This window comes from Podarcis filfolensis, assembly GCF_964270895.1.
Source record: "Podarcis filfolensis genome assembly, chromosome: 12".
NCBI lineage: Eukaryota > Metazoa > Chordata > Lepidosauria > Squamata > Lacertidae > Podarcis > Podarcis filfolensis.
The window spans coordinates 48,829,066-48,839,341 of NC_139614.1; the positions used below are offsets into that span (position 1 = coordinate 48,829,066).

Consider the following 10,276-nt stretch of genomic DNA (forward strand, 5'->3'; position numbering starts at 1 on the left):
CTGCAGTGATGGAAGACGTTCTGGGAGAGGGAGAGCAATGGGAAGAGAATGGGTTGCCATCTAACAAATGCAACCCTCCCCGCCGCCTGCCAGTTTAAAGCCGCAGAGGGAATAAATGAGTCATTGTAGTGCCGGTGAATAGAGAGTTGTCTCTGGATTCAAGAAGACCCTGGTTCAAGTTCTTTCCCCTACTTCGAACAAGTTTCTGTCTCTTAGCAAAACGTGGAGCCTGTTTTGGTTGCTGTCGTTATTAACCTCAGGCACCAGGACAGTGTTATGCGGTGCTTTATATAAGGAGCGTGCCCTCATAATACATTGTCAGGTCAATGAAGACGTTTCGCTCAAGTCCTATTAACTTGTTTGTGTGGGAAGGAGCCGCTCTCAGTTCTGAAGCAGAGAAGGAGAGGGAGAGAGAGTTGTGTGTGTTGGGGAGGCACGAAGGAAGAAGGAATAGAAAGAAGCACTTCTATCCAGCAAGGCCTGTGACCTCCAGCACAAAGAAAAGAGACACAACTCTCGGTGTGTGACCAGGGCAGCCTCATTTTACTTACATAAGTGTAAACCCAGATAGGTGTGCTATCCAAGCACAATGAAAGAAAGCCGTAGGCATAGCGGACGAGAGAGAGGGGAATGGTACGGGTGTACAGCAAGGATTCAAAATGTGCATTTGCTCACTGGTTGTGTTGCATCTCCTTCCTGCAAGGAGCTCAGGATAACATGGAGGTATCACATCTTATCCTCACAACAGCCCTATGAGTTAGGCAGAGAGATGGTCACAACACACACGCACACACACACACACACACACACACACACACACCACTGTTAGAATTCCTGCTCCGTGACTGCAGTCATAGGATTGTTGTCTTTCACATGACGGTATGTGTTTTGACTCCACAGAGTGGGAAGTGACAGAAACAGTATGCTTGTGTTACTGTGTTCCGTGAAGTGGGACTATTGTCCTTTGTTCTTTTTCTCTTTGCTGTCTTATGCTAGAGAGAGAGGGAGCCATGTTGCAGTGCTCCGTGTGTGTTTATATGTAAATAAAGTAGATTAGCCAAAATGCTGAGTTGCTGAGGTCTGTTACGAAACTGTGCATACTCTGCGGATCCCTAAGTGTGCCGGTGTTGGTTGGCATTGGTCGCTGTGATGTTCAGGCTGAAGAAAGCTTTTGAAGCTCCTGAACGAGCACCCAGGAGGGAAATAAAATGCCTGTCAGGCATGTGTCGCTGCCAGGGTCCTACTCGGGTGTAGGCTGAACTCCTGACACACACACTGCTGAGCTGAGCACCGTTAACAGCTGGTGAAGTAGATTCTTGGGCGCAAAAACTCTTATGCCTTAGCCCAACGACACTGGATGGCCCCAGGCTAAGGCATAAGAGTTTTTGCGCCCAAGAATCTACTTCACCAGCTGTTAACGGTCAGGGATGGGGGATCTTTTTCACTCCAAGGGCCAAATTACCTTCTGGGCAAGCTTCCGAGGGCCACACCTCAGCCCTGGGCAGGGCTATAGGCAAAAGTAGGCAAAACAGCAAATTTTAGCTCTGGTCAACGGTCTAGTTCCTACGTGCCCCCTCTATCTTCCTCCCAGAGGCATTGTCAGAGCTCAAGGGCCAATCCAGCCAGGCAAAGATACTTGGGGTGCCAAGTTGGGCCAGTGAGGAGGGTGGCCTGGGGGGAGAGTTTTGAGGGCCGGATAATGGGGTGTGGAGGGGACACATTCAGTTTCCAGGGGTTCCCCGCAGATCATGTAGAATCTGGACCACAGAAGCTTATGCTGCAATAACATTCAGGAACCTCAAGTCTTCCTTTCAGGGCCACTGCAGCAGCCTTGACACGGCTCCCCCTCTGAAAATCCACATCAGCGCCAGCACCGTTTGGCATGGCCTCAGCTCAGAGGCTTTCAGACTGTGTGGAAGCTTCTCAGAGGTTCCTCTGTTAGGGTACCTGCAATGCCAGAGGAGCTCTGTGGACGATGGCTTCTGTACAGCCTCCCTGTGCAAAGGGGGTGTTGGGGGGCTCTCTAGGGTGCCCTGTCAGTTGATATGGTTGGTGGCGTTGTGTGTGCACATTTGGGGTGCATGCATGCCTAGAATTCTCTGCAGCATGGCAGTGTTTTCATGGCAGATACATAGGGATAATGTCCACGCAGAAAGGATTGAAGGGAGAAAGTCTGGAAACTATTGTCCTAGCTTTCTAAGTGCTGCACTGCCCCCTGACGGCACGTTATTGCACACACTTAAATTGTTGGCAAGAGAACAGAATCTGATTTCATAGAATTATAGTGTTTGGGGGGGGGGGGAATCCCAGAGTCATCTAGTCCAACCCCCTGCTGTGCAGGAGGAAGTTTCCATTTTCATAAGCAACTGCCCCCTCTTTGAATCTTTACTGGGGCATCCTTTCTTCCTTCTGCTAAAGTTCTCCCACCTCCGCCGCCGCTTTCTGTTATTGCCCCTAAACAAAAGCAAGCGGCTTCCATTCACAATTAGCAATCGCTTTAAAAGTTCATTGGGACATGATATCTTTGGGAGACGGGTGCCGGGCAAATTCTAGCAGACCCATCTGGCTAGGCCAGGTGTCTTATTCTGCCGTGCAATTAACTCTTACCTTGTTCATAGCCTTTCACACATTGCGTTGATGCTCACGTGCCTCAAGGGCAGCTCTAGGAACACAGGAAGTTGTTATAGACAAAGCCAGGCCATTGGTCCATGTACCTCAGCAGCAGTTCTCCAGGGTTTCCCTGTTCTGCTTGCTAGGTATCGAAGCTGGAGCCATTCTGCATGTGTTCAGCCACTGAGATCATTGCATTTTCCTTTGTCAAATCCGGCCAGAGAAGCTGGAGGATTTCTGAGACGGCAACGCACTGGTCGCCCCTCATGAAGGTTACATGGGCATTTTGTCCTAGTATTAAACAAAAGTTGTTTTGTTTAATCCTAAACAAATAAAAGAGAAGCATTGATTGTCATTGTTAGTGGCTCTTTCGCTCCTGAAGTTTCATCCGTTTTAGTTTCTTAAAATAGGGGAGACATTCAGCTGAAGCTTCACTCAGGGGAGACCTGTTGAAATGAATGCACATGACTAAATTAGGCCCATTCATTTTATGTTGTGAACAGCCCCAAGATGATGATGATGATGATGATGATGATGATGATGATAATAATAATAATTTTTTAAAAAACCACAATCTCCCGATGTTGTTCGACCACAATACAGTGGTACCTCGGGTTAAGTACTTAATTCGTTCCGGAGGTCCGTTCTTAACCAGAAACTGTTCTTAACCTGAAGCACCACTTTAGCTAATGGGGCCTGCTGCTGCCGCCATGCTGCCAGAGCACGATTTCTGTTCTCATCCTGAAGCAAAGTTCTTAACCTGAAGCACTATTTCTGTGTTAGCGGAGTCTGTAACCTGAAGCGTATGTAACCTGAAGCGTATGTAACCCAAGGTACTACTGTACCCATCTTTCTTGACCACGCTGTTGATGCAGAAGACAACACATTGGCGGCCCCTGTAGAATAAATAACATTCTGTCAAAATATTGCTCACCAATTTCAGCTCTCAGCAGCGGTTCAGCCACCTCTTTTTCCTCCATCTGGGCCACTGGAATCTGTGGTGCCTGTTGTATCATACCTCCAATGTTTAGGATGTGAGGAAGACCTTTCTCTCAGAAGAATAGAGAATCGCAAGAGGATGCCGTTCCCCTGCGGGGCATTCTGTATCCTGGGAACTCACTGAACTCTCCTCCTCTCTCTGCTGCGGTGTCTCTCTCCGTAACATATTCTGACAGGAGATTTCAGAAAACAATTGTCTCTGCCCTCATTAATTATGTCGCTGGGCCTCGCTGTTGTCCCGCGGTCCGGCCGGCAGGGTTACCACAGTGAATTGAATTGATGGCAGGCGAATTATAATGCCAAACACACATGGGCTTGCCATCTGCTGCCTAAGGTCTGTAATTTAATTATATTCACCCACATCCCTTTTTCTTCTTAACCCACGCTGGAAATGTTAGAAAGTTCAGGAATGACTTAATAGCCAGGGCTTTTGAACTTACAGGGTAGGTAAGGACAAAAAGTGAGGGAGCCAGGGCAGCAGCTACGGTTCCAGAACCTAACTCCGCTTTCCAGAAAAGGCCTGGCTGAGGAGTCTAGATGACATAAAAACAGCAATGGGTTTCAGAAGCTTATTTTTTTATTTTATTTTATTTATTGAATTTCCATCCCTCCTTTCCTCCTAAAAGAGCCCAGAGCGGCAAACAGATGTATCATATAATACAAAAACAAAGCAAACGTTCCAAAACAGATTTTTTTTTTTAAAGTTACAATTAAAAACATCTAAAACCAGTTAGTCTTATAGCAGTTAAAGACACTCTTCCATCCAACAATCTTATGTTTGCCTGGAACATAATTATTCAGTCACCAAATCCTTGGATAAACAGGAATGATTTCAAATTCCTCCTGAAGCTTGATGATGGAGATGGATGCAACTCCGAGACAGGGCATTCCACCTCCAGGGAGCCACCACCGAAAAGGCCATGTACCAACTAGGCAGCCGCCTGGTGGTGGTGTAGGATGAGCTGGTCTCCAGGTTGGCCTTATTTTACTTGCTGGTCTTTCCGTTCATGAAAAACAAGATCAAACCCACTTCTCATGCTTACATCCATAGCAGAACTCGCATAGGCTATGGACGAGTCAATATTTCACCTGGAACTGCCTATTTCAGAGCGATGGTATCTGTGACCTTCATTCCCTCCTCTGTCCCCCCCCCCCTTTTGCAGGGACTTCAAGAGCAAAAACGTATTGCTGAAAAATGACTTGACAGCCGTGCTAGCAGACTTCGGGTTGGCTGTACGGTTTGAACCTGGGAAACCTCCAGGAGACACCCACGGACAGGTAACACCTGCGGCTTGGCAAAAGCGTCTGCTTACGCTACCTCCCTTAGCAACACTTCTCAGTCCATACAACAGCATTTCCTCGGGACAAGAAATTACACCATTTGGGGGGAGGGACATAGACGTAGTAATTGTCAGACAAATGGGTGCACTTAGTCGTCACCTTTACTATGGCTTGCCTGTTGGGAAAAGTACATTTCCATGCGATCACATCATTGTTCACAGAATCCATCTGTGCTGTCCAGCAGAGTCCCTGGGCTACGTCTGGAGCAGAATCAGGTGCTAAAGTCCTGAATTGGCAGAATGGGCCTCTTGCCACTTTAGTCAACCACTGACGCTTCCATTTTTTGAATGCTTCCAATTATTTTATTTTAAAAAATTATTTATTCACCTGTAGAATGGGGGGGGGGGAGAGGTTTTTGCTCAAAAGAGAGAGAGATAGATGCCAGTACTCACATCTTGACAAAAGTGCCATGGGTGCCAACACCAAACGACTGCCATGATCCGCAAAGGAAATAGTTGTGATAGCACTCAGTAGCAGTGAGTACAATCACAAAAAGATGTGTTTGTGTGTTTATATATTGCATTGAAGAATCCAGCTCCCTGCAAGGAGAATACTAGGCATGGCAGTGAGTGGGTTACCCTGGGGCCTTTCTCTGTGACGTGTTTGTTTGCTGTTTTGCTGGCACGTTCTTTGATGTAGCAAAACATTTGAAACTGGCTGGCGTAGTGCGGTCCACTTTTCTGCCTCATTCTGCTGCAGATGCTAAGAGCTCTCAGTGGCTCGTCCCAGCGATCAGCCCAGTCAAAATACAGCTAGCAAATTGAGCAAACTAGAAGCTGACATTCGATGTTGCAGGATACTCTTTGACTATTCAACAGTTCTTTGTTTGGGATGTGCAGATGGAGACAGCGCTGCCCCACCATTCAGCTCTGTACTGATACATCCACAAACACACAAACACACACATCCCACACAGTATTCCCCCCCCCCCTGAATTTCCTGCAGTGCTGAATGTGGAGAATGCTTTATGACCAGATTCATGACCATAATGGCACTCAAAAAGGGGAGGGAAGCCCTACATAGGGTATGGGAAAATCTTGCTTCTCCACCTCCTTCTGCAAATGATGACTACCGTACTTTTCCGTGTATAAGACTATATTTTTTGCTTGAAAAATCATGCAAAAAAACTGGTGTCGTCTTATACATGGGTAGTGAATAGGGTGGACGTTTGATTGGTTGCTGCTGCGTCCCTTAGCGGCGGTTGTGTGTGTGATTGGTTTGCTGCATCAGTGGGTGGTGTTGATTGGCTGACGCTGCGGCAGTTGGGCGGGCAATCGGCAGCTTCTGCCGGCGAGGGGACAGGCAGAAGGTGGATTTTGTGGCGCATGCGGGTGAGCGGTTTACAGCAATTCCCACCCCCCTCCCAAAAGCTCAACAACCCTGTGTGATCTCCCCCCATTTTCTGAAATTTGAGTCCTGCAAAACAGGGAGCGTCTTATAGACGGAAAAGTATGGTATAAATTAAAGAAAGAAGAAAAATCCCCACAGTTTTACGGATGGGGGTTCTGTATTTGCCACACTGGTCTCAGTGGCTGATTCCTCTTTCTGACTCAGGTGGGAACAAGAAGATACATGGCTCCCGAGGTGTTAGAGGGAGCAATAAACTTCCAGAGAGACGCCTTCCTCAGAATAGACATGTACGCCATGGGGCTAGTCTTGTGGGAGTTGGTCTCTAGGTGCAAAGCAGCTGATGGTGAGTATCACAATCTCTCTCTTTGGAGTTACGCCCACTGTCTCTGGTTTCCAGGAAATTCTGGGAATGCCTTTGCCCAGCTGGAATGTTGCCAGCAGAGTGGGGACCCCCTTAGTCACCTCTCCGCTTTTAAGGTTTCCCCCAAACAATTAAGTGGTATATAAACTTTTATGAAATAGTAAATCTCAGATTCTATCTGTCTGACATTAACCCAGAAGTAACTACAAGGGAGGGACGTGGGTGGTGCTGTGGGTTAAACCACAGAGCCTAGGGCTTGCCGATCAGAAGGTCGGCGGTTCGAATCCCCGCGACGGGGTGAGCTCCCATTGCTCAGTCCCTGCTCCTGCCAACCTAGCAATTCGAAAGCACATCAGAGTGCAAGTAGATAAATAGGTACCGCTCCGGCGGGAAGGTAAACGGCGTTTCCGTGCGCTGCTCTGGTTCACCAGAAGCGGCTTAGTCATTCTGGCCACATGGCTCCCTCATGGCCAATAAAGCGAGATGAGCGCCGCAACCCCAGAGTTGGTCATGACTGGACCTAATGGTCAGGGGTCCCTTTACCTTTACCTAACTACAAGGGTGGCTGAGTTTTCGTCAATAGCATCTCTTAGAGTGGTGAGTGGCACTATTTAGCGGGAAGAAATCCCAATGAAAATCCTTGTTGTTATATATTTTACAAGGCTCTTCAGTTGTATATATTTTAAAATTTTATATGTGGATGTTTTATGATGGCCTATACTTGTAATGCCTAATAAAGGTTTGGCAAAGTAAGAAATAGTAAATAATAATAATAACAATAATAACAATAATAATAATAATAATAATAATAATACCTAAGATCACGGAGAAAATTCCCATATGAATGCACAACAATATGGCAGATAACATTTTACAATATTGCACTCTTCTTGAGAGCCAGAAATGTAGAAGTAGTCAAAAGGGTTGCAAACTTTGTACTGCATGCTGCAAAAGGTCAATTTAATGACCACTAGAAACTCGAAATAAGAAGTAATTTTTCTTCGTGCTATCTGTGCAGTCACACATGTGGGCTCTGTGCCTGCATATGCAACATTTAGGAACTTTCTTGATTTAATTTAAGGACCTCCAGAGATTATAAGTAATTGTTGTTTTTAGAGAACGGCCTGTTTTCTCCTTATCTGTTTAATTCTAGGCTTTCAGTTCAGATAGTATACATGCATTTTCAGTGTGTGCTGTTTTCCACCCCGTGTGAAAAGCTTTATCATTGTGGTCTTCCTTCCTCTGTTTTCATGTCCTATACTACTAAATTTACTCAAGCCAGAATTACTCACATGCAAACTGAATAGATTAATTGATCAGTCACCTAAAAATTGTGTACTATTAACAATATTTCTTTAATCAGTTGGAAAGCACTAGTTCAGGCATACTGGGTCCTTTTGAGCCTTCTGAGTTCATTGACCTATTTCCTTCATATTTATTTTGAACGGTTGGTTTAACCTTCAATATGTTTTATTGTCTTTTGTGGTATTGTACCTTTGCCTTAATTACTGACTGTAAGACACTTGGAGTGCTAGATGACTGAAAAATAAGCTCTGAATCTAAATACATAAAGGGAACAGTCTGTTCTGTACCAAAGGAAAGAAGGTACCGTATTTTTCGCTCTATAACACGCACCCGACCATAACACACACGTAGTTTTTAGAGGAGGAAAATCCGTAGGCATGCCACCCGTAGGCATTCCCTCCATAACACGCACAGACATTTCCCCTTCCTTTTTAGGAGGAAAAAAGTGAGTGTTATGGTGCAGAAAATACGGTACCTCTTTGGGCTAGTGCCTGCATTGAGATATAATGCTCCTAATTAGTGCTATGGGAATGAGACTGGGTGAGTCCTGGGCTTGTACACTTCCCTCTTCTCTTTCAGCAGGGTCACAAAGATGAGATTGGAAACTTTTGCTTTAGTTTTCTGCTAAATGCAGTTACTTGTCCAAGCCCAGACAAATGGTAGATACTGAAACTATGGTTTGGGGAAACCAAGCCAGCTTAAATGGCTGTTTGGAGATCAGAGCCAGCCATTCATGTACTGAAGTTTGGGTATAATTATTTGGGTAACAGATCTTGGATAACTAGAGTTCTGATAGAGGGAGCTGCATGTATGTGTGAAATGTGATCTTTGCCACTTTCTGGTGTTGCTGTGGAGACTTAGGCAGTGTACATATTCCAGCTTATTTTTCATCCATTACACTTCCATGATGTTAGCCATAATCCATATTCATCCTGTATCTATCCTGTTACTTCTTAGGAAATATTATGTTTTGATGTGGTCTCCCCCCCCCCACCCAGCTTTGATCCAAACTGAGAAAAAGTGAACAACTCAGCTCTCTTTAAGCTGGTAATGTGTACACAGCCATAGGTCGCCCTGAATTAGAGCTTTCTGTCTCTTCCAAGGAGCTCTGCCACATAATGATGTTCTCCTTCCTATTCAAACTCAGGTCCGGTAGATGAGTATATGCTGCCTTTCGAAGAGGAGATTGGTCAGCATCCATCACTCGAGGACTTACAGGAAGTGGTGGTTCACAAGAAGATGCGCCCTGCATTCAAGGATCACTGGCTTAAACACCCTGTATGTCCTTTCTCATTAATACTGTTTAAATCCTTTCTCTAGGAACTAGGTACAAAAAGCACTGCGCTGGAGAGCAGGAAGCTCCATTCAAGTCAATCACAAGTTTTTGACTTGCAGCATTAAAAAAAGACAAAACCCTCTAGATTTGGTGGGGTTTATTTACCACTATCTGTAGTGGTAGTATTAGTACTGCCAACCTAGCAGTTCGAAAGCACGCCAGGGCAAGTAGATGAATAGGTACCACTGTGTTGGGAAGGTAAATGGCGTTTCTGTGCGCTCTGGTTTCCATCACGGTGTCCCATTGCGCCAGAAGCAGTTTAGTCCTGCTGGTCACATGACCCGGAAAGCTGTCTGTGGACAAACGCCGGCTCCCTTGGCCTGAAAGCAAGATGAGCACCGCAACCCCATAGTCGCCTTTCACCGGACTTAACCATCCAGGGGTCCTTTACGTTTAGTATTAATATAAATCTAGTTGGATTTAAAAGAAGAAAACCTATTTCAAATTATAATGTGGCTTGAATTTGAGGAACCTTGAGCTAGTTCCAAGCACTGTGCAGAGATTTGGATCCGTGTTTTCTTTTTACATCAGCTTTCTTCGTTCATTTATGTTCTAATCCGAGGGGACTTTAAAAAGCAGATTGTGATGTAATGTGATGTGGGTGGCAGGCCTGTTTGTCTATACACAAACACACACACCTCTCTCTCTCTGTGTGTGTGTGTCTCCTCAGCTTTTATGTATTTTATTATCTGTTTAAAAGCATCTTTACAGCATTTAACATTTAAAAAATGCAATATAGAAATAAACACAGATAAGAGCAAGGGAAAGCACATATATGAAAGAAACACCATGAAAATGAATGAAACAGAAATTCAGAGGATTCAGAGATGTAAAATCAGGTCCAATTTTACAAAGATGTAAAATCAGGTCAGGGAGAAGCATTTTCAAGCCTCTGTCTACATAGAAAGTTTTTTGGGTCTTGGCCTAAGTGACGAGTTTTTCTGAGGGGTTGATTTTGTGTAGACCCAGGAAAC

At 45.3% G+C, this 10,276-nt stretch overlaps 1 protein-coding gene across 3 annotated transcripts in view; it reads left to right on the forward strand.

The window, feature by feature from the left end:
* The window catches only part of ACVR2B (activin A receptor type 2B), a 138,515-nt gene that overhangs the window by 116,701 nt on the left and 11,538 nt on the right, over nt 1-10,276 (forward strand). For all 3 annotated transcript variants that reach the window (XR_014540487.1, XR_014540488.1, XM_083579835.1), the window contains exons 8-10: nt 4,773-4,887; nt 6,505-6,643; nt 9,114-9,244. Coding sequence is in view for 1 of the 3 variants with exons in the window: in XM_083579835.1 (XP_083435961.1) it covers nt 4,773-4,887; nt 6,505-6,643; nt 9,114-9,244 (385 nt within the window). In the remaining 2 variants the exon portion in view is untranslated. The remainder of the gene's footprint in view (nt 1-4,772; nt 4,888-6,504; nt 6,644-9,113; nt 9,245-10,276) is intronic.